This window comes from Oncorhynchus clarkii, chromosome 19 (assembly GCF_045791955.1).
Source record: "Oncorhynchus clarkii lewisi isolate Uvic-CL-2024 chromosome 19, UVic_Ocla_1.0, whole genome shotgun sequence".
Taxonomy (NCBI): domain Eukaryota; kingdom Metazoa; phylum Chordata; class Actinopteri; order Salmoniformes; family Salmonidae; genus Oncorhynchus; species Oncorhynchus clarkii.
Window position 1 is genome coordinate 47,557,941 of NC_092165.1, and position 24,251 is coordinate 47,582,191.

The 24,251-nt window shown below is 44.9% G+C and overlaps 1 protein-coding gene across 1 annotated transcript in view; it reads left to right on the forward strand.

The window, feature by feature from the left end:
• The window catches only part of LOC139375321 (AT-rich interactive domain-containing protein 1B-like), a 311,071-nt gene extending 287,668 nt beyond the window's left edge, over window positions 1-23,403 (forward strand). Inside the window, exons 10-21 of the mRNA XM_071116990.1 lie at window positions 1,346-1,449; window positions 7,758-7,919; window positions 8,069-8,278; window positions 8,600-8,810; window positions 15,604-15,742; window positions 17,318-17,496; window positions 18,250-18,376; window positions 18,454-18,573; window positions 18,670-18,745; window positions 18,893-19,880; window positions 20,010-20,140; window positions 20,353-23,403. Coding sequence (XP_070973091.1) covers window positions 1,346-1,449; window positions 7,758-7,919; window positions 8,069-8,278; window positions 8,600-8,810; window positions 15,604-15,742; window positions 17,318-17,496; window positions 18,250-18,376; window positions 18,454-18,573; window positions 18,670-18,745; window positions 18,893-19,880; window positions 20,010-20,140; window positions 20,353-22,305 — 4,400 coding nt within the window. The 3' untranslated portion in view covers window positions 22,306-23,403. The remainder of the gene's footprint in view (window positions 1-1,345; window positions 1,450-7,757; window positions 7,920-8,068; window positions 8,279-8,599; window positions 8,811-15,603; window positions 15,743-17,317; window positions 17,497-18,249; window positions 18,377-18,453; window positions 18,574-18,669; window positions 18,746-18,892; window positions 19,881-20,009; window positions 20,141-20,352) is intronic.
• The last annotated feature ends 848 nt before the right edge of the window (window positions 23,404-24,251 follow it).

Sequence of the window (24,251 nt, forward strand, 5' to 3'; positions counted from 1 at the left end):
AGGGTTGAGTAGGATAGGGCAGAGTAGGGTTGGGTAGAGTAGAGTAGAGTTGAGTTGAGGAGGGTAGGCTAGAGTAGAGGAGGGTAGGGTAGAGTAGGGTAGAGTAGAGTAGAGTAGAGTAGAGTAGAGTAGAGTAGAGTAGAGTAGAGTAGAGTATGGTAAAGTAGAGTAGGGTAGAGTAGGGTAGAGGAGGGTAGAGTAGGGTTGAGTAGGATAGGGTAGAGTAGGGTTGGGTAGAGTAGAGTAGAGTTGAGTTGAGGAGGGTAGGCTAGAGTAGAGGAGGGTAGGGTAGAGTAGAGTAGGGTAGAGTAGGCGAGAGTAGAGTATAGTAGGGTAGGGTAGAGTAGAGTAGGCTAGAGTAGAGTATAGTAGGGTTGAGTAGAATAGGGTAGAGTAGAGTAGGGTTGGGTAGAGTAGAGTAGAGTAGGGTTGAGTAGGATAGGGTAGAGTAGGGTAGAGTAGAGTAGGCTAGAGTAGATGATGGGTGAGTAGGATAGGGTAGAGTAGGGCTGGGTAGGGTAGGGTAGAGTAGGGTGAAGTAGAGTAGAGAAGAGTAGGGTAGAGTAGAATAGAGGAGGGTAGAGTAGGGTAGAGTAGGCTAGAGTAGATGATGGGTGAGTAGGATAGGGTAGAGTAGGGTTGGGTAGGGTAGGGTAGAGTAGGGTAGAGTAGAGTAGAGAAGAGTAGGGTAGAGTAGAATAGAGGAGGGTATAGTAGGGTAGAGTAGAGGATGGTATAGTAGAGTAGAGGAGGGTAGTGTTGAGTAGGATAGGGTAGAGTAGGGTTGGGTAGAGTAGAGTAGAATAGAGTCGAGTGGAGGAGGGTAGGGTAGGCTAGAGTAGAGTAGAGTAGAGGAGGGTAGAGTAGAGTAGGGTAGAGTAGGCTAGATTAGAGTAGGGTTGAGTAGGATATGGTAGAGTAGAGTAGGGTTGGGTAGAGTAGAGTAGGGTAGAGTAGAGTAGAGGAGGATAGAGTAGGGTAGAGGAGGGTAGAGTAGAGAAGGGTAGGGTAGAGTAGAGTAGAGTAGGGTAGTGTAGGGTAGAGTAGAGTAGGGTAGAGTAGAGTAGAGGAGGGTAGAGTAGGGTAGAGTAGAGTAGAGTAGAGTAGAGTAGAGGTGGGTAGAGTAGAGAAGGGTAGGGTAGAGTAGAGTAGAGTAGGGTAGTGTAGGGTAGAGTAGAGTAGGGTAGAGTAGAGTAGGATAGGATAGGATAGGGTAAGGTAGGGTAGAGTAGAGTAACGTAGAGTGGAGTGGAGTCTTTATTATCCACGGGGGGGAATTCATTCACATGCACCAATGCCTTTTCAAAGGTGTAAATTGTTTGTAATTGTTGTTCCATCCATGTAGGGGCCGTGGGGATGGCTGTGAGTGGGATGATGAATCCTGATGGGAAGCAGAAAACAGGTGGCAAGGAGGAGAACATGCCCACCAATGAACCTCCAAAACTAAAGGTAAAACCCCTCTCTCTCTCTCTCTCTCTCTCTCTCTCTCTCTCTCTCTCTCTCTCTCTCTCTCTCTCTCTCTCTCTCTCTCTCTCTCTCTCTCTCTCTCTCTCTCTCTCTCTCTTGCTCTCTCTTTCTATCTCTCTCTCTTACATTCACTCGCTCTCTCTCCAGCTTGCTCTCACTCTCTCTGTCTCTCTCTCTCTGTCTCTTTCTCTCTCGCGTGCGCTCTGTTGAAACACTAATGAACCAAAGGCATCTGATCAGCATATGCTGCATCAGCACAGCAGGCAGAGTTTTGTTTTTGTTTTCTTGCCATATTTAATGATTTGTTTAACATTTACAGTTAATAATATTTTCTCGTTTTGTTTTTGCCCTCAGCTCTCTTCCTTGTTGATGTTTTGGCATCTATACACAAGCACGCAAACACACTTGCACACACCCACACACACACCAGGGGTGGTGTCAGTTCGAATTAAAGTCAGTCAAAAATGTTTTTTATTTTCAGTGACCTCTCAATAATCCGAAAATGAGAACATTTTAATTCCAAAAATGTTTCCTTTACATTTTTTTAAATTTTAAATCACTTCCTGCATTGACTGACTTCAATTCGAATTGACTCCAACCCCGACGCTCTCTCTCTCTCTCTCTCTCTCACACACACACACACACACACACACACACACACACACACACACACACACACACACACACACACACACACACACACACACACACACACTGTACTCGCTCCTCTCCACAGCCCAAAACACCATATTGCTGACTTCTCACTTCTCCCAAATGCAGCTGAGCTCAACAACAGCTTTGCTCGTTGGCTCTTTCCATTCCTGCCATTTGTTTTGCCCCTATCATTTCTGTGAAAATTCCTGTCTTTGCTGATAATAGTGGTGGGTGTTGAATTATTGAAGGCAGTCAAAGCTGTGTGAAGACCCCCAGAGCTCCCTGAAAAGATGATGTGTCTGTACTCTGTACTAACAAGACAAAGCCTTAGTCTCCCTGCTCTGCTAGACTGAGAGAGAGAGAGAGAGAGAGAGAGAGAGAGAGAGAAGAGAGAGAGAGAGAGAGAGAGAGAGAGAGAGAGAGAGAGAGAGAGAGAGAGAGAGAGAGAGCACATCAAGGTTCTGCTGACATATGCAATCTGTCACTGAAACTCTCAAACACAAACCTGTACACCGACCTGGAGCACTTGTTCCATGTATTCTGAGTAGTCAGGACTCTCTTTTTCTTTCTTTATTTAATTCTCTCTCTCAATTCATTTTAAATCATTTAATTTTAAGGGCTTCATTGGCATGGGAAACATACTGTATATTAACATTGCCAAAGCAAGTGAAGTAGATAATAAACTAGAAAAATCCAAGTTTATCTAACCCTTTTATCTAACTCTAAATCTATCTTTTTGTAAAAACATGCTGAAAAATGTGGGAGCTCATGTGCTCATGACCTCTCTTTCTCCCTCTCTCTCTCTCTCTTTCTCTCTCACACACACACACTCTCGCTGTCTCTCACTCTTGCTGTCGCTCTATCGCTCCCACTGTCGCTGTCTCTCTCACTCTCGATGTCTCTCTCTCTCACTCTTTCTGGTTTGCTGAGTGTTTCTGATGCACACAGCAGTTTGCTTTCTGTTCACACACAGTCAGGGTTGGAGTAAAAGTATGGGTGAGGAAAGAACAGAGCAATATACAAATACATTCCTCTACATTCCGGAATACATTCCGTTTCGACCAGAAGCGGTGCCTCCGCTTGACAACTCTTCACTGCTAAAGGTTGTCCGCTTTGTGGGCGTAGGCGTGAACCTATAGAGAGTAAGTAAGTAAGTAAATACATTTTGAAAATGTAAAAAAACGATGCATTATTAGCTAGCTAGCTAGTTAGCTACAGCAGGCCACTGTGTGTAGGCTAATGAACTGCTTATTAGCTATCTAGCTTGCCAACTTTACATATTATAGCTAAGTGAAATATCATCAGCTAGTTAACTTCATATCTATCTTGCTATCTTGATGTAAGCCTATTTATCATTGTAAATTAAAATCTCATGCCCCAAATGAATTTAAAGATAACAGCAATGGAAGAGGGTGAAAGGATTTTCTGCTCCAGTTGTCAGAAAAAGGAGTAGGTGTACTAGTTAGATTGTGGGATGACATTAGGCAGATTGTGGGATGACATTAGGGAAATATTCTCCAGTTCTAGTCCCTAGAGAGGAAAACTATGGAGACAGACAGAGAGATATTAGTCCGTGCTGTCTAATTGTAATACAATGAAGCCTGTTTCTTTGTGATGTCTGTCCTCAGATATGGAGAGCTGCAAAAGCCTGTCTGTAGATGAAGAGGTCCCAGTGAATGTCCCAAGAGACTGCTGGCATATCCTTATATGCCATGAGTTGTATGTGTACTTATGTTAGTAAATGTTTTATACAACATTACAGTTAAAAGTCACACATAATGTAGGCTACAAACGTATTACAACTGTAGCAGGCCAATCCTTCTCCTAGAGGTCTGCTGGGTGTGCAGGCTTCTGTTCCAGCTCAGCACTAACACTCCTGATTCAACTTATCAAACCTAATGAGTTGATAATAATGTGTATTATTGCTGTGCTGGAATAGAAGTCTGCTCACTTAGTAGATCAGGAAGTGGAACAAGGTTGGCCACCTCTGGTAGGGACTGTCGTGACGTGGCTATCATTGATGTGACGACTGTTATTTTATTAAATCAATTAACTATGTTTAATTATTAGACATTATTAAATTAATCAGGTAACAATTAACTCATTAGCAATCTTGGGGCACCACGGGAAAAGTTAGTTTAATGAGTTAGCGTTTCCCGAATTAACTCAAGAATATATCAGAATATATCGTTTTCATACCAGTCATCCATTAATCATTATTACCTCATATCAGTTTCATTCTGAAAGTCGTTGACTTCAAAAATCTGCACAAACCCTAGTCTAAATGATGATTCACCGATACACAAATTGGCTTAATTATTTATTTACTAACTAACTAAAGAATCACACAGAAATACATAAGCACACACAGTATAGGTTGAATTGATTACTAACATAATGCAATGAAAAGTCTCTAGTGGAATAACCCGATATGATGGCTTGTTACACAATGAAAGGGGGAGGAGAAAGAGCGGGAGAGACAGAGAGTGGGCTTATTGTACATACATGTGGAAAATACGCTCATCGTAAATATGTATATTTAGCACCCTAACAACCACTCATTCGGATGGATTTAGAAATGCAACACATATGTACACTTGTATGTCTTTGTTGTCTCTTTTGAAATCGCCCGGTCCGTCTATGGGGAGTCAGTTTGACAGAGGTCTCTGATTTGTCCACCAGAGGTCACTATGTCCTTTGTAGTTGTAGTAGTAGGCTTCTTTGTCTCGGAGTGTTCATTAGACAAGATCCTTCAGAGGTGGTCTTTGGTCGAATTTACTAGACTAAAGTACATAAACAGCTGCAGACTGAATGTTCCTGTGTAGTCTAGAGAGTTTCTACCAATTTTGTGACATTCAGCTCACGCTGTCGGTCACGCTGGTCTGTATTGAAATTGCAACCATTTCAGCGTATTCAGCTCGCGCTGCACGTATATAAGGTCTAATATGTTAATTATTCAGCGAGTCCTTTTATGCACTCGCCTTGGAGGGCGGTTCCATCACGTTGCCACAATGTCTGTGCTTGCGTTGCCGTGGTTACTGACTTGGCAAAAATTGAAATGAAAAACAGTTATCTAATTCAGAAGGCTAAAATTACATTTAATCTTCTCACAAATGGTTTCAAATTTAATCATGTAAAATTACAACATTTAGATGTAAATCTGATAACTGGGACGTATACATTTGTAGAGTTACCATTATCTTGTAATACCATCCTTAATGACCTTACAAAACAATATACTTTTGCCATAATTATTGTTTGGATCCCCACAAACCATTTCCCATATTTTTTATGTTACAAATATTGTTTCATTATGCACTGTTGGATGTTGGAGTTTTAGCATCCGAATCTCTCTCTACACACATCATATTCCTTTGTTCAATGCTGCCGGGCCAGAGAGAGAAAGTTTACGACTGGTCTTTAAAGTTATAAAACTGGCCCACTTCCCCCCTTCCTCTCTAGTGGGAGAGGGGGGGGGGGCTCTCTTTTATCCTCACCCTGGAAGGAAAATCATGACAGGACTTTTTTGTTCACCTAGAAATTATGCTTTAGTAATAGTAGCTTACTTACTAAGATGTCTAACATTTATAAACAAGTTCGATTATTTGTACATTTTAAAATTATATTTAGATTAATTTATGTTGATTAATTGAAGTGAAGTTTTTAAACTTGTTTTAATTGTTAACTTAAAAACAATTTTCAAGAAGAACTTGTGTCAACGTTCATTCATTTTGCAATAAAAAGGTGTGAAGGGGATTTGCTGTGTTACTTTGTTGCTTTCTCAAACTAACATTACATTTTTGTCCAGATGTGAGCTCTCCAATCGGTTTTATTTGATTGTCACTCTGTCTCAGGATATCAGCCATGTGAACCCATTTTGCAGTTTATCATAATGTCATGCATCACCAATGCAGCCATAGGCCTACAGTAGGATGGCATAACTGACCTAATGAACATGTGCAATCAATGTGTGTTTGTCATTGTATATCTGAAGCAGAGAAAAGCTAAACTCACACATCAATTGTATATTGTTGAGCTAGCTATATGTTCTCAATTTAAAAATTATACCAGTAGATAATGTATATGAGGCTAACCATAAGCCAGATTTTCTACATTATTTTTCTGACATGAAATTGTTTAGTGCAAATGCAACCCTAGGTACAGCACTGTACATGAAAATAAGGAGCTGACAATTTGTAGGGTAATTAAAATGTCAAAAAGGAAAATAATGGGGCATGGGGAGCATTGTAATTATACCTTGTTTATTTGCTGAGAATGATTTCAGAATACACAGACAAAATCAGAAGGTCAATGGCATTGTAGAGATGTTGTTGTTGATGGTGGTTAAAGAGAGATTTGCACAACAATGTTTGCATTTCAAAGCCACAATTTCCTTTACACAAAGTACCCAGTCATGTGTAGGTAGGCCAATGTATTTTACAGGAAGTGAGCTATCATCATCAATGTCATGACACAAGTATAATGAAAGAGCCATAAACTATAATACATTAACATTTTATTGTTATGATACATGAATCATTAGCACTGTTATAATATGTGTTACTGGTTATTTCTGGGCAAATTTTACAATTTAATTTACTCAACACATTCACAAATGTTGGGTTTGATCACAGTTTTGAGGTTTAGGTTGATTGAGGTTTATAACTAGCTAGCAGCATAAGCAAACATTGTTGTGCAAATCTCTCTTCACTCACCATCAACACCAACAGTCTCTGCAATCCTCTTGACCTTATGATTTTGTCTATGTATTCTACACGCTTGTGTGATCTAGAACCTAAAAGTGTTCTTCGGCTGTCCCCATAGGAGAACCCTTTGAAGAACCCTTTTTTGTCCCAGGTAGAACCACATAAAGTTCTACATGGAACCAAAAAGGATTTGATCTGGAACCAAACAGGGTTATCCTATGAGGACAGTCGAAGAACCCTTTTGGAACCCTTTTTTCTAAGAGTGTATCAAAGCAAAATCATACCGAATTGGAAAACCATACACAGCGATGATCGGCTTTCCTCCATCTCTTTTGGTTGTGCATGCCTGGGAACTAATGACACGCAGAACTACGTTTCATGAACGAAGATTTTCAAGCAAACATCTGCTCCTCACTTGATTGGTTAATTGCAGCGGTGGCCATGTTCAATTTGTATAAAGTAGAGCAGAGCTGAACTTGTTCTACCTCTCCGCTAGCAGGGCTCCCACCTCTCACCTTCCCACAATCCCCTGTGCTTTGCTCCTCGTGCTCCTGTTGAAAATGAATGGGGGCGGATCTTTGTCTGGCGAATTTGGAAGTGGTGGAAACCCAACATAAGACTCAACAAGTGCTCACCCTTGGTTTTTGTCCTCCTTTTCTCGCTCTCGCTCTCGCTCTCTCTCTCTCTCTCTCTCTATATATATATATATATATAAATATAAATATATATATATCGCTCTCTCTGGCTCTCTCTCCCTCTCTCTCTCTCCCTCTGTCTCTCTCTCCCTCTATCTCTCTCTCCCTCTGTCTCTCTCTCTCTGTCTCTCTCTCTCTCTCCCTCTCTCCCTCTGTCTCTCTCTCCCTCTGTCTCTCTCTCCCTCTGTCTCTCTCCCTCTGTCTCTCTCTCTGTTTATCTCTCTCTCTGTTTCAGGATGGGCACAGTGGATCCCAGTGTGTCTCCCAGCCCACCACCCCTGGTGCCATGCTTGTCCCCTCTCCCCTGTCCCCCAGCCCAGCCAGCCTGTCCTCCTACCATGGGGATGACAGTGACAGCATCAGCAGCCCCGTCTGGCCAAAGACTCCCTCCAGCCCTGTATGACACGCCTCCTTATATTTTAACCAATATCTTCCAATGTTTTATTTCTTGTTGTTTTTTTCCAGTACGATGACTGATTTCAGTAGTTGTGTAAGTTTGCAAGGTTGGAGCTAATTCCATATCTCTCTCCATCTCTTCCGACTCAGAAGCTCAACTCGTCCACCATGACTAACGAACGAATCACGCGCCTGTATGATATGGGTGGGGAGCCGGAGAGGCGTGGCTGGGTGGACCGGTACCTGTCCTTCATGGAGGAGAGGGGTACACCTGTCCCCCACCTTCCCGCTGTGGGCAAGAAGCCCCTGGACCTCTGCAGACTCTACATGGCTGTCAGGGAGATAGGGGGCCTAGCCCTGGTGAGAGACAACCACTGATTTCATTTCATTATGTCTTACAGGACTGAAATATACTGCTTTATGTCTTACAGGACTGAAATATCAGTGTTTTTCTCATGTATTGCTGGACTGAAATACCGTAGTGCTATACACTATCGATGTGGTTTATTAGACTTGTCAATATCACTTATTTGGTAGTAGCTTTGAAGTGGGGCAAAGCAAATGTTTAGTAGTTTCAAGCCAGGATACATACAGTGGACTAACATGCCATTGTATTAATGCTTTCCTGTCACCCTTCCCATCGTTCCTCTCCTCTATACATCCTCTCCCCTCCCCTCAAAGGTGAACAAGAACAAAAAGTGGCGTGAGCTGTCCACCAATCTGAGTGTTGGTACCTCCAGTAGCTCCGCCAGCTGTCTGAAGAAGCAGTACATCCAGTACCTGTTTGCCTATGAGTGTAAGGTGGAGCGAGGAGAGGACCAGCCGGCCGACAGCAATACTGGGACTGGGGGGGAAAACAGGAAGCAGGCCAAGGTGCAGCCGCCCTCTCCTGGTAAGGACCGGCACTGACACTGATGATGATGATGATTGTGATGAGGATGGTGGTGATGATAGTAATGATTTTACACTGTATCAGGTGAAACTGTACTGTATGCTGACATCAATGCACCAGCAAGACAGTCTTACTAGATGGGAGAATGTGTGCCTTTTCTCGGACTAGTATGGTGTCTTGGAATAGCATTTTGAACATTATTAAAAATAATCAAGTGACAGCACCTCTAAGCAGAGATATGGCTTGATGTGATTGCTGTGTTAAAAATGTTGAGTCATGTAATTCTGGGTTACGCTGGTATGCTATTTATAAGACTAAGTTTTTGATCTGCATGTTGTCCCTGACGGTGTTTCTAAGCACAATTACGGTGCCCAGCTAAGGAGAGAGAGCTGGAGTGTGAAGGTCACATCTCTAATTCAGAGTGGTGATGAGAAGAGTGACCTACCCTGCTTTTTAAATAGAACACCAATACCTCAGCTGCCTGAGTCACACCAGATTGCTTTTACTAAAGGGCTGGAGAGGAGTACCTACCTTCAGCACACACACACACACACACACACACACACACACACACACACACACACACACACACACACACACACACACACACACACACACACACACACACACACACACACACACACACACACACACACACACACATGTAGACACACACCTACTCAGGCATATGTCTGCATCCCAGCCTCTTAGACTGTTGATGGAGACATAACCTTCTGATATGAATATTCACCTTCATGTTGAGCCAGGTCAGTGCGTCTATTTACTGGAACATACGCTAAAATAGAAATTACCGTAAGCTGAAACAGAATGAAATTTGTGTACATTTAAGATCCAGAGCAGTCGCTATTACCTTCACTTACAGTAGATGACATAGTGCTGTGTGATTGATTGAAGTGGAGAGAGAACCACTGTGCTCTTAATACAGATGAGACCTCATGTTGGCCCGATTTGTCTATCTGTCAATCTATCTCTAACATCTACTAACTATCCCTCTATCTATCCAGCCATCCATCCTGCTCCCAGGTGCCTGCCTGGCTGCCTGCTTCACTGACCATGTCAATGAAGCAGGCTCCATGTATAGCTGACAGCTAGGTGATGATGTCACAGAGTAGAGAAAGCTGTTGAGCAGCAAAGAGGAGTTGTTGGGAGGGAGGAGTCGGAGGAGGGGAGGGGGATCCCCCTGAGATTGATTCATGAGGCTGGAGTAATGAATATAAACAATGCTGACCTCCAGTCAACCTCTATTCACTCTGACACACACCTGTGAGCCACTGCTTTCTGCCTTATGTCATCAACCTTTACACTCACGCACACCTGTGATCCAGCGCTTTCTGTCTTATATCATCAACCTTTACACTCACACACACCTTTCTCTCTTCCTCTCGCTCCCTCATTTCTCTCTCTCTCTGAACGTAGAATAAAGGGCACTTGAGTTCACGCTGTGTAAATGTCCCCTCCCTCCTAGTGTTGCCTGCCTGTCTACCTGTCTTTCTGCCTGCCTCCTTCCCAGTGTTGTCAGTGTGCCTGCCTGTGTGCCTATCTGTATCCCAGTCTGTCTGTCTGCCTGCCTGTCTGCCTTACTTTCTGTCTGCCTCCAACCCAGTGTTGTCTGTCTGCCTGCCTGTCTGTTTATATGCTTGTCTGTCTGTATGCCTGTTTCAAATCAAATCAAATGTATTTATAAAGCCATTTTTACATCGGCAGATGTCACATAGTGCTATACAGAAACCCAGCCTAAAACTCCGAACAGCATGTCTGTCTGCCTGCCTGTTTGTCTGCCTGCATCAGTCTCTCGCCCTCTCTCCCTCTCTCCCTCTTTCTCTCTATCCCTCTCTCTCTCTGGGAGGCAGGTAGCCTATAGGTTAAGAGCGCTGGACCAGTAACCGAAGGTTCAAATCCCCAAGCCGGCAAAGTTGGAAAATCTACAGTTCTGCCTTTGAGCAAGGAAGTTAACCCCCGACAACAACTGCTCCCATCCCTCAGATGCGGCAGGCAGAAAAATAGGCAGACAGACAAATAGGCAGGCAGCTAGACAGACAAATAGGCAGGAAGACAGACATGCTGTTTGGAGTTTTTTCTGTATAGCACTTTGCGACATCTGCTGATGTAAAAGTGGCTTTATAAATACATTTGATTTGATATGAAACAGACATACAGACATGATGACGTGGATTAAGGCAGCCCCCCGCACCTCTCTGATTCAGAGGGATTGGGTTAAATGCAGAAGACACATTTTGGTTGAATGCAGTCAGTTGTGCAACTGACTAGGTATCCCCTTTTCCTCCCTCCCTCCCTCCCTACCTCCCCCCCCCCCCCCCCCCCCCCCCCCCTCCCTTCCTCCCTCCCTTCCCTGCCTCCCTCTACCCTCTAACTGTTGTGGCGGCAGGGGGTATTGTTGAATAATTCAGAAGTAGTATGAATTTTTTAAGCCATTCTTTATTCCTGTTAGAGGCGTGCGGTGCAGAGAGGAGCTGCTACACTAAACGCTCATTCACATATCCAGCATCTCTTATCTTCTAAAACTAGCGATCATGTTTTCCTTCATTCCTACTGCATACATGCCTTTTTCCTCTTTCGCTTTGTAGGGTCTTCATGTGTAATGCGGCGTGGCATTACATCATTTCCTGTGTTGTTACAGACCTTCAATAATTGAATATTCCTATGCGCTGAAAAATTCATAGCCATGGCATCATACAATGTATGCATCATATGGTCTGATACTTGCTTCATATCATTCTAGCTACCTTACCCCTGAGTGAAGTGTAGCATGGCCGGGTCTCTGGTACAGTAGTCTGTTACTCTCTCTGATATACTGTAGGGAGTGCAGAATACAGTATAGTACAGTACAGCCTGCATGTGGGTGAGCCTCGCCCTTACAGACACCCTCCCCCCTTTGTGTTTTAACTACAGTTGAGCCCTCAGGCATAACCTCCACATGAACCCCTCACTGAGTTCACCCTGCCAAAAATGGAAAACGATCTTCAAAAAGCTGCAAAATAAAACTCTCCACAGAGACTGCGGCAAATTTGGCGCTCTCCAATGAGCTATTCCCACAGAGAGGCCTTCTCTTCCTCCTGTTTCCCTCTCTTCCTCCCCCTCCCCCTTCTTCTTCTCTTCCTCCTCTTCTCCTGCTCCTTCTTAGCAGTCCCTGCATTCCCCCTCTACTCTCGGCAGGCAGGTGCTGAGGCTCGTGTTAATGAGTGGTGGTTAGTGAGCAGGGTTGGGGAGTATTGGATTACATGTGATAAATGACATGTAAGGGATTACAAAAAATGGTAACTGTAATCTGTCACGTTACCAGCAAAAATATTGTAATCAGATGACAGACACTTTTGAAAAACTAGATGATTTCTTCAAGGATTACTTTTACATTTGGAAAGGATGTTTGCGGAAAAAAAATGTTTGACACTTCAATGTTTTCTTAATAACATTCAAATCAGTATTGAAAAAAGGCGCAAGTGTAAGTTTGTAACACCTAGGCATTTCTGACCACAACTCAGAGACCACTATGATGGCACAACAACTGTGTTTGATGGATCGCATGAATAGGCTTTTGTAGGCTACAGTCCAAGCTATGTCTTCCAATGGTGCGACTGCTGTTGGCATCCACAGATTATCCAACTTGAAATAACTCTTGGAGGTAAGGATGACAGCAGTGGTGTAATTTACGCCGATCTGGATATTACTGATTATTAATATCTACACACCGCATTGATGTGAATCACACTGCTGCTCTCTCATTTAGCTATTTGCGCCTTATAGATTGTGGTTGTTGTGGATGGCTGTTCAGAAATCTAAATGTGTATTTGAACCCAATAATGGTTGAATTCAAGAAGTTTAAGCTGCCTATCAATCATTGTTTTTGAAACCAGTGGACAGCCAGTGAAAAATGCACTCTTGCAACAGCTGCATAATGCAGATCCCAGCCTATGGAATAAAAGTGGGACTAATTCATGCTGTAAAATAATAATAATCCACAGACCTAATGGACACATGCTCAAACTTGCACACTTTTGATAGACTTAAAGGGGCAATCTGTAGTTGGTACATACACTTTTGGACGTATAAATTATAGATATTAATGTAAAGATATACATTTATCATAGTATTATATGCAGTAGTAAGCAAGGGGTTAGAAGAAGCCTACATAACCAACCCATAAAGTCAAATTTAATATCCATATATGGCCAGCTATGTAAACTTCAACATCGATTTATCCTGCAATAGATGTCGTTCAAATGGTAACATACATTTTTGTCTTCTTCTAATGGCTCTTAAGGGGAAAGTAATCTAAAAGTAACTGAATGTAATCAGATTACGTTACTGAGTTTGGGAAATCCAAAAGTTACATTACTGATTACAGTTTTGGACAGGTAACTAGTAACTGTAGCGGAATACATTTAGAAAGTAACCTACCCAACCCTGTTAGTGAGATAGGCCCCAGCGGGCCCTCTGATAAGCTAAAAGGATTTGGGGCCTCACATACAGTGCCTTCGGAAAGTATTCAGTCCGCCTGACTTTTTCCACATTTTGTTATGTTACAGCCTTGTTTTAAGATGGATTAAATAAAAACCATCCTCAGGAATCTACACACAACACTCCATAATGACAAAGCAAAAACAATTTTTCAAATAATTTATAGCAAATGTATTAAAAATAAAAAACAGAAAAACCTTATTTACATAAGTATTCAGACCATTTGCTATGAGACTTGAAATTGAGCTCAGGTGCATCCTGTTTCCGTTGATCATCCTTTTTTTTGTAACAAATTGATATTTACAGTCTAGTCCCATCACTGCAACTCCCCTATGGACTCGCGAGAGGTGAAGGTCGAGACGCCGTGCATCCTCCGAAACACGGCCCTGCCAAACCGCACTGCTTCTTGGCACACTGCTCACTAAACCCAGCCACACCAATGTCTTGGAGGAAACACCGTCCAGCTGGCAACCGATGTCGCAGGAGCCCAGCCCGCTACAAGGAGTTGCTAAAGCGCGATGGGACAGGGAAATCCTGGCTGGCCAAACACTGGGACAATAGGTCTCCCGGTCACGGCCGGCTGTGACACAGCCTGTGATTGAACCCGGGTCTGTAGTGACGCCTCAAGCACTGCAAAGCAGTGCCTTATACCGCTGCACCTCCATTGATCATCCTTGAGATGTTTCTACAACTTGAGGTCCAGCTGTGGTAAATGATATTGATTGGACATGATTTGGAAAGGCACACACCTGTCTATATAAGGTCCCACAGTTGACAGAGCATGTCAACGGAAAAACCAAGCCATGAGGTCAAAGGATTGTGTTGAGGCACAGATCTGGGGAAAGGTACCAAAAAGATTCCCTGGTTTGATGAATGCCAAGTGTCACTTTTGGAGGAAACCTGGCACCATCCCTACAGTGAAGCATGTTGGTGGCAGCATAATGCTGTGGGGGTGTTTTTCAGTAGCAGGGACTGGGAGACTACTCAGGATCGAGGGAAAGATGAACACAGCAAAGTACAGAGAGATGGCTTCGGGACAAGCCAGGAGTGGCTTCGGGACAAGTTTTTGAATGTCCTTGACTGCCCCAGCTAGAATACAATTTGTTTTGTTTTTTTTGTTTTTTTTTGAATTTTTCCCCCTTTTTCTCCCCAATTTTCGTAGTATCCAATTGTTGTAGTAGCTACTATCTTGTCTCATCGCTACAACTCCCGTACGGGCTCGGGAGAGACGAAGGTTGAAAGTCATGCGTCCTCCGATACACAACCAACCAAGCCGCTGCTTCTTTAACACAGCGCACATCCAACCCGGAAGCCAGCCGGAGGAAACACCGTGCACCTGGCCACCTTGGCTAGCGTACACTGCGCCCAGCCCGCCACAGTAGTCGCTGGTGCGCGATGAGACAAGGACACCCCTACCGACCAAGCCCTCCCTAACCCGGGCGACGCTAGGCCAATTGTGCGTCGCCCCACGGACCTCCCGGTCGCGGCCGGTTACGACAGAGCCTGGGCGCGAACCCAGGACTCTGATGGCACAGCTGGCGCTGCAGCGCCCTTAACCACTGCGCCACCCGGGAGGCCAAGGGTCTGAATACTTATGTAAATGCAATATTTCTATTTTGTATTTTTTTTATAAATTAGCAAACATTTCTAAAAACCTGTTTTTGATTTGTCATTATGGGGGTATTGTGTGTAGATAGATGGGGGGGGGGGGACAATTTAATACATTTGAGAATAAGGCTGTAACCTAACAAAATGTGGAAAAAGTCAAGGGGTCTGAATACTTTCCGAAGGCACTGTATGTCACCCCTGTCCTTGGCCATGGTGGTGGCATGGTTGTTACATTTACATAAGGGAAATGCTGGAAACAAGGAATTTCAGGGTCACATGAAATGACTAAGAGGTTTTGGCCTGGGAAACCCCTCTCAACCCCCTAACCCCCGCTCCTCAGCCTCCCCCACGCTAAATCTGCCTGGTCTCTCTCTATACACTAAATTGGACATTTCCTATTAATTTGTAACCAACTGTGTGTTCTATCTCTCTCTCAAATGTTCTCTCTTTCCTTGTATCTCTCTCTCCTCTCTTCATTTCTCTCTCTCAATTTCTCTCTCTCTCAAATTTTTATTACAGGCTGCTACACATGAGCACGGCGCATGACAACGGCACATGACAACTGAGGGTTGAATGTTTATGTACTGTAGGGTTTTGACCCAATAAAGGTGATTTTAAAATGTTCCCCCACTCTGCTCCCTTCCTATCTCTCTCTTTCTCTCCCTTTATCTTACATGCTTTCTAACAGCTAACTCAGGGTCAGTTCAGGGCCCCCAGACCCCCCAGTCATCAGGCAGCAGCTCCATGGCAGAGATGTCAGGTGACCTGAAGCCTCCCACCCCAGCCACCACCCCCCAGGGACAGGTCACCCCCATCCCAGCCAGCAGGTATACCATGATCCCCTCTCATTCAAGCACTCTCACTGCTGAGAGTGTATGTGACTGTGTTTGTATGTATACATACCATATATATCCTCTTTACCTCAGTTAGTATCACTGTACGTACAGTGCCTTCAGAAAGTATTCAGACCCCTTGACTTTTTCCATATTTTGTTAGGTTACAACTTTATTTAAAAATTAATTAAATTGTTTTTTTCCTCATCAATCTACACACAATACTCCATAATGACAAAGCAAAAATAGGTTTTTCAAAAGATTTGCTAATTTATAAAAAGAAGACGGAAATATCACATTTACATAAGTATTCAGACCCTTTACTCAGTACTTTGTTGAAGCACCTTTGGCAGCGATTAAAGTCTTCTTGGGTATGATGCTATAAGCTTGGAACACCTGTATTTGGGTAGTTTCTCCCATTCTTCTCTGCAGAGCTTCTCAAGCTCTGTCATTTTGGATGGGAAGGGTAACTGCACAGCTATTTTCAGGTCTTCCCAGAGATGTTAGATCGGGTTCAAGTCCATGCTCTGGCTGGGCCACTCAAGGACATTCAGAGACTTGTCCTGAAGCCACTCCTGCATTGTCTTTGGCTGTGTGCTTAGGGTTGTCCTGTTGGAAGGTGAACCTTTGCCGCAGTCTGAGGTCCTGAGTGCTCTGTAGCAGGTTTTTATCAAGGAACTCTCTGTACTTTGCTCCATTCATCTTTGCATCAATCCTGAGTAGTCTCCTAGTCCCTGACGCTGAAAAACATCCCCACAGCATGATGCTGCCACCACCATGCTTCACTGTAGGGATGGTGCCAGGTTTCTTCCAGACGTGACGCTTGGAATTCAGGCCAAAGAGTTCAATCAAGGTTTCATCAGACCAGAGAACCTTGTTTCTAATGGTCTGAGAGTCTTTAAGTGCCTTTTGGCAAACTCCAAGCATATGCCTTTTACTGTGGAGTGGCTTCCGTCTGGCCACACTACCATGACATTTAATAAATGTTCAAACATAAAAATTTAAAATAAACTGTTTTCGCTTTGTCATTATGTGGTATTGTGTGTAGATTGCTGAGGAGTTTTTGATATATAATCCATTTTAGAATAAAGCTGTAACGTAACAATGTGGGAAAAGTCAATGGGTCTGAATACTTTCCGAAGCACTGTATATTAAAGTGTCTAGATCAGGTGTGTCAAACATATGGCCCACGGGTCGAATCTGGGCAACGAGGGGGTCCAATCCGGCCCGCGGGTGGCTTGAGTAAAAAAATGTATGATCAAATGTGATTTGTGGGGGAAACAAACTCAATAATCTTTAAATGGACTAAAACCTAATGAAAAGTGTGTAGAAATAATAAAGGACCTTTATTCATACAGTTTCTTGACCGTGTCCAGCTCAATAATCACCCTAAATAAATTCCAAGAACAATGGACTATTTTTAGCAAATTATGACAACAAGGAAATATAGCACCTTTTCAATGTGGCCCTACAGACCTCGTTGAAGACCGAATGCGCCCCCCGGGGGAAATTGAATTTGACAGCCCTGGTCTAGATCCTCACCTTTTACCCCTCTCCCTCTATCTCTAGGAGCAGTGTTGTGAGTGTGCAGGACCCGTTCTCTGAGGTGAGCGACCCGGCCTTCCAGAAACGTAACTCTCTCCCCCTGGTGGGCTCTGGGGGTGTGTACCAGCAGGGGGTCAACATGCCCCCTAACATGATGATGAGGATGCAGTACGAGAAGGACCCCTTCGTTGGCATGAGAAAGGGTGAGTAGAACATGGACCCAGGCACTGGCACAGACGTACCACCATACAGTACACAGCAATAAGCTGATGAGTTGTACAAACATGACCAATGCAGAGCATAGTCCTACTGCGACTTGCTCAGAACTTTTTAAGAACATCACACCAGACTAAATTGCGTGTGACAACAATATATATATTTTTTTAAACATTATTGTAATGTTTTACAGAAACTTACAACTAGAGGTCCAGCAGTGCGATGGGCACTTTGTGTCCTCTACTAGGGTTGTTAGTTGCCTGTCTGAGCACATGTCCGTGCCGGGCAGGCTGGCTGGTGGTGTGCAGAGCAAAACCTGTGTTGTACTGTTATGACTGGAACGTCAACGCTGTTTGCATGTATTAGTCACTCTGATGTCATTGTCTCTCGTCCTAACTTCATCTTTCCATTTTCCCTTTTTTACCTATGCTGTTTTTTTCCCCTGTCTTTTGGGCAACACCTGATTTGACTGACTGTTCATTTGGACTGGTTCACCTCTGAGAGCAGAGGATGATTGGAGTTTGGATGCTGGGTTCTGAGAAATGTTGTCTCTTAGTGAATAACATAGCTGGGTTGTCAGGACATTGCAGGATCTCCTGATCATGCTGAAAGAGATGATTATTAGTAGGAGACTATTGCCACCTAGAGAATAAACCATTACATCAACAACACTAGAAATATACACTGTGTTTCCAGCATAATGTCCATTCATACTGTGTTCCTCTGGTCATTCTCCACAGTGGCAGGAGGGGAGCCCTACATGCCAGGCCAGATGACCAGTGGTGGCATACAGGATATGTATGGCAGGTCTACATCAGGCATGGGCCAGCGCTCCCCCTACCCATATGGACCAGGCTACGACAGGAGGTAAGCAGTTTAGAAACCAATTCTGCCTTGTTAACATGTATTCATGCAATCTGAAGGCTTGACTGTCTGTCTTTCAGACCAGACCATCTGATGGGGATGGAGGGGAGCATGGGCCCCCCCGGGAACCAGAGCAACATGGGACCTTCCAACAGCGAGGGCAGCATTTACTCTCCCAACAGATACCCCTCCCAGCAGAGGTGAGGAGCACCACCATCCACCATAATAGTGTTTGTGTTGATGTCTAGAAACTTCCTTTCTGTTCCTCAGCGACTAATTGATTTCCTCCTCTGCAGACACGAAGGCTACGCGCAGCAGTACCCTGGCATGTCATATGGAATGCACCCCTCAGGGATGTACCCTCAACAACAGGTGAGAGACAGACACACTAAGGAGCTCATTGAGCAGGCCTCGTGATGCAGGCACAGCAGAGTTTAAATTAATGATTGGTTTAGTATTGAATGTGATTGTAATAAAATAATCACCTTGGAATCTTTTGCTTCTCCACATGGCTACAAGCGCCCCATGGAGAGCATGTACGGGTCCCCAGCAAAGAGACATGAGGGGGAGATGTACGGCCCCCCAGCAAAGAGACATGAGGGGGAGATGTACGGCCCCCCAGCAAAGAGACATGAGGGGGAAATGTACGGCCCCCCAGCAAAGAGACATGAGGGGGAAATGTACGGCCCTCCAGCAAAGAGACATGAGGGGGAGATGTATGGCCCCCCAGCAAAGAGACATGAGGGGGAGATGTATGGCCCCCCAGCAAAGAGACATGAGGGGGAGATGTATGCCATGCAGTATAGGGGCCAGCAGCCTGACATGTACAACCACTACACCACTGGTTACTCTGGACCTGAGAGGAGGCCCATGCAGGGCCAGTTCCCCTACCCTTCCCCCTATAGCCGAGAGCGCATGCAGGCCTCTGGCCAGGGGCAGCACCCCATGGGCCCCCAGATGATGTCCGGGGGGCCACCCTCTAACAACGGAGTGGAAGGACCCCAGGGGCCCAACATGTGGCCCTCCAGGACAGACATGGGTTATCCCTACCCCAACAGACAGGGGGCACCCTCCCAGGTACCGCCATATGGTCCTATGGGGAGAGGAGATGATTTGGAGGGCCGACCTATCCAGGATGGTCAGTGGCTTGGGCACGGAGGCCATCGCCAGTCCTCCTACATGTCAGGTGGTATGACCCCCATGTCCTCCCGCCAGCCCCCCTCTGCATACCAGACCTCCCCCTCCATGGCCAACCACCTGCCCCGAGCCCCCAGCCCCGGCTCCTTCCAGCGCTCCATGGAGGCACGCATGTCCCCCAACAAAGCTGTCTTTATGGGCTCCATGAAGATGCCAGGCAAACCAGGGATAACCATGCCAGGGCAGGGTAATGGGCACCCAGGCCAAGTCGCACCTAACCTGCTGAGAGATCTCAACTACCCTCTAGGATCTGTAGAGGCCACCATGCCCGTTTTCAAGCCACGTCGCAAAATTACCTCAAAAGACACTGGTAAGAGATCTTTCTAATGTCTTTCTAATGCCCTGTAAAGTCAAACTAGCACTGGGATTATGGTGATCATCTTGATATATGTGACAGGTATTAATTACAAACCTCCTCTAACCCCTGTGTTCTCCACAGGAACCCCAGAGGCGTGGCGAGTGATGATGTCTCTGAAGTCAGGTCTGCTGGGTGAGAGTACGTGGGCCCTGGACACCATCAACATTCTTCTGTATGATGACAGATCTGTGGCCTCCTTCACCCTCACACAGGTAACTGGAGACACTCTACACACTCTTCTCTTACTATCGTTCTTAACCATACCGGGATTGAGTCTTGACGTCACTCTGAAATTATTTACATTTAGTCATGCTTGACATTTCTCCACCCCAACACAAAGCAACACATCTTTATCAGAATACTCTGTAGATAATAAGGGACGCTAAAGTGCCCTAATGCCATTTGTTATTTTGTTTGTCTGCAGTTGCCTGGCTTCCTGGAGCTGATAGTGGAGTACTTCAGACGCTGTGTGATGGAGATCTTTGGCATCCTGGAGGAGTATGAGATAGGGACCATCGGCCAGAATACCCTCCTTGGGGCTGAAGCCTGTGACCAGGGGGAGGAGCTGACCTCTGAACCTGAGATGGACTGTGAGGCCAGCCCACCAGAGCCTGAGCAGGAGCAGGAGGTGGAGAGGGGGAAGACGGAGAAGGGGGAAGTAGAAAAGGGGGAAGAGAAACCTGTTGACATCACAGAGAAAATGACAGAGGAAGGGATGTCACCCCCCAGTGCAACGGAACCAGCCCCTGAGGGAACGAAGGAGGAATCTGAAGCCGAGATGAAGGTAAAGAAGGAAGAGGGGGAGAAAGAAGAGGAGGGGGAGAAAGAAGAGGAGGGGGAGAAAGAAGAGGAGGGGGAGAAAGAAAAGGGGAAAGAGAATGAGGAGAGTGAAAAGCCAACCGAGAGTAAGGAAGCCTTAGCTGAAAGTAAGGAAATCTCTCCTTATCAGGCTCCTTCAGAGCACGAGCCAAGGCCACAACAGGCCAGCAAGTACGACAAATTCCCCGTCAAGATCCTGCACAAAGAGGACCTGATTGAGGACATGACAGAGCAGCTGGGTCACGTGACAGAGTTCACTAGCGGACTGCTCCACTGGCAGGCAGGCGGGGGTGATTCCACCGCCCACATCCAGGCCCACTTTGAGCGCAGGGGAGAGCACCCTGACAGGATGGATGGAGAGAGAGAGGAATGTGCCAGTCTCAATAAAGAACCGGACACAGAGGGGGGAAAGCAGACAGAGATGGGTATCACTGCCACCATCGATGATATACTGTGTGCCCGGTTAGGGGCTTTGTCAGAGGGCCACCCTACCCACTCTGCCCCCACCTACCCCTTTAGGCTGCACCAGGGAGGGGGCCACCAGCACATCACCCTGCTAGAGGACGAGCCCCGCTGTCTGGACGAGGCTCCCCTCTCCACGTCCTCCCCCTGGCAGGACTCCCTGGCCAAACGCTGCCTCTGTGTGTCCAACATCATCCGCAGCCTCTCCTTCATCCCTGGGAACGACTCAGACATGTCCCGTCACCCAGGCCTGGTGCTGATCCTGGGCAGACTGCTGCTGCTCCACCACCAGCACCCAGAGAGGAAGAGGACACCCCCTAGCTACCAGAGAGAGGATGTGCAGGAGCGGGGCCTGGCCTGCAGTAAAGATGAGTGGTGGTGGAACTGTCTCGCTACACTCAGGGAGAACACCTTGGTCACTCTGGCTAACATCTCTGGCCAGCTGGACCTGTCCCTCTACCCAGAGACCATCTGCCTGCCCATCCTGAACGGCCTGCTCCACTGGATGGTGTGTCCCTCTGCCGAGGCCCAGGACCCCTTCCCCTCAGGCACCCCCCACTCGCCCCTCACCCCCCAGAGACTGGTGCTGGAGTGCCTTTGCAAGCTGAGCATTCAGGACAACAACGTGGACCTGCTGCTGGCCACGCCGCCCTTCAGCCGCCAGGAGAAGCTGTACGCTACCCTGGTGCGTTACGTGGGCCAGCGTAAGAACCAGGTGTACCGCGAGATGGCCGTGGCCACCCTATCCAACCTGGCTCAAGGAGACTCTACGGCAGCACGCGCCATCGCCATACAGAAGAATAGTGTGGGTAACCTGATGGGCTTCCTGGAGGATGGAGTGAGCATGGCCCAGTACCAGCAGAACCCCCACAGCATGCTGCACATGGCCCACCACCCCCCCATGGAGCCCCCCAGCATTAACATGATGTGTCGGGCTGCCAAAGCTCTGCTGGCTATGGCCAAGGTGGAGGAGAACAGGCCAGAGTTTGTCCTGTATGAGGGACGAATCCTGGACATCTCCATATCCTCTGTGCTCAACCAGGGGGTGACCAGCATCATATGTGAAGTACTTTTTCAGTTTGTAAAAAAATTATGACAGCAGGATAGACGGACCTGAGCCAAGAGACAGACAGAGAGACGATGAGAGGAACACGTTATTCTGTGGTTTTATATTTTTATTTAAATGAAATGGAAGAAGTTTTTTTTTAATATATAAATATATATATAGCTCCTCTGCCCCCATTAACACTTTGGTTTTGGGATTTGAAAGATGATTTTAATACAGATATTTACTACCTGCTGTTGTTTAAGTGTAAATATTATGTTTTCTTTGTTTTCTTTTCTTTAACCAAAGCTGGTGCCAGATTTTGGAGAGGATTCTTTCATTTCATTTTTCTCTTTTGAAATGTTTTGGAATTGTATAAATGTTCATATCTGTATTGACCATATGTGGTTTGTTTTGTTTACAAAGATCATATTTATTTAAATGGTGAAAAATACTGTAGATAAAACTTAACTTGCCAAACTTTCAGAAAAAGAGAACACTGATTTTAAACAAACATGTAAATGTTTCAATTGCTGGAGAAAAATGTGCGATAGGCCAAGTGGGAGTTGTCTGTTCATGGCACTTGCAATATGTAATTTTGACCATGGGTAGGCAGTGTTGCATCAGCCAATTAGATTGTTTTTTAACAGTGTCAAATGTTTGACTTGCTTCATTGTTGTCAATCATTGCATCCGGGAGTCAACTTTCACAAAAGAACAGTATCTTAAGCACTTGTGTTGCATTTGTGTTATTTCCTTTTTTATCTCAAGTTGGCACTATGTACTGTATATAGACTGTTGTACATTGGAACCACTTTCACTTTACATTCACTATCAAAAACAGTTTCAGATTATTACAACTACTTTTTATTATTGGTGAGATTTGTTATTGTTATTTTGTTATTGGGGTCAGATATTTGAACCTGGAGGTTGTGTAGGTCTCTGTATGTATAACGTTCCTCTACGCATTGTACTATAGCTTCAAGCTGATCAAAACAATATTTGGTCATGAAACGTGAAAGTGCCAGGGTCAGGGATAACTCGCTGAGGTTACAGAACTTGTGAATATATTTATTTTATTGGATGTCCTCCATTCATGTAAATGGGTATATTTTTGAGCCAAGACAATGTAGTTCAAAAATAAACCTCAGAAAAGAACCCACAACACACACAAAATATGACAACTCATTGTAAATCTGCCTTTTTTCTTCTGACTCATTGACTGTCTTTGACTTGATATACATATTTCTACTCTGTGTTCCAGCATGTTATGAATAAAATGTACATTGACTATTTGAGAGCTTGGGACTGTAATGTTCTATCTGCAAAAAGAGCGCACACTGGTGACTGTAACTGTGCTGCTAGCAACAATTGAATTACGTTTTTTTGCCAACGTTTAATGACAACGGCCCTATTCAACGGGTGTTGGTAAATTCACCAGTTATTCTGTGCCCTGGCACACTCTGAAATCAGAGTAGATAGCCAGAGTGAATTTACAAACGCACCCTGTATAGATAGAGAACATTGAACAGAACAATATGTTGATCCAATTGGAGATAGAACTTTATAGTCCCAAGCTCTCATATTGTTAAAGGCCCAATGCAGCCATTTTTTTTTATCTCAATATCAAATCATTTCTGGGTAACAATTAAGTACCTTAATGTGATTGTTTTCAATTAAAATGGTCAAAAATAAACAAAAATAGCTTCTTAGCAAAGAGCAATTTCTCAAGCAAGAACTCTGCTAGGACTGTCTGGAGGTGGTTTGAGTGTGGAGAGGAAAACTGAAAACTACCTGTAATTGGCAGAGAGGTTGGGAACTATCTCTCTTATTGGTCTATTAATTAATTAACCGCCTGGTGATTTTCACCAGGCAGGCCAAAACTCCATCCCACCAAAACAGTCTGAAATTTCAGGCAGTCTTTTCAAACAGTTCTTACACTTAAAGGGCATTAAGTGGAATGTGCGGAGGAGAGGGGTGACATGGTTGAAAACCAGG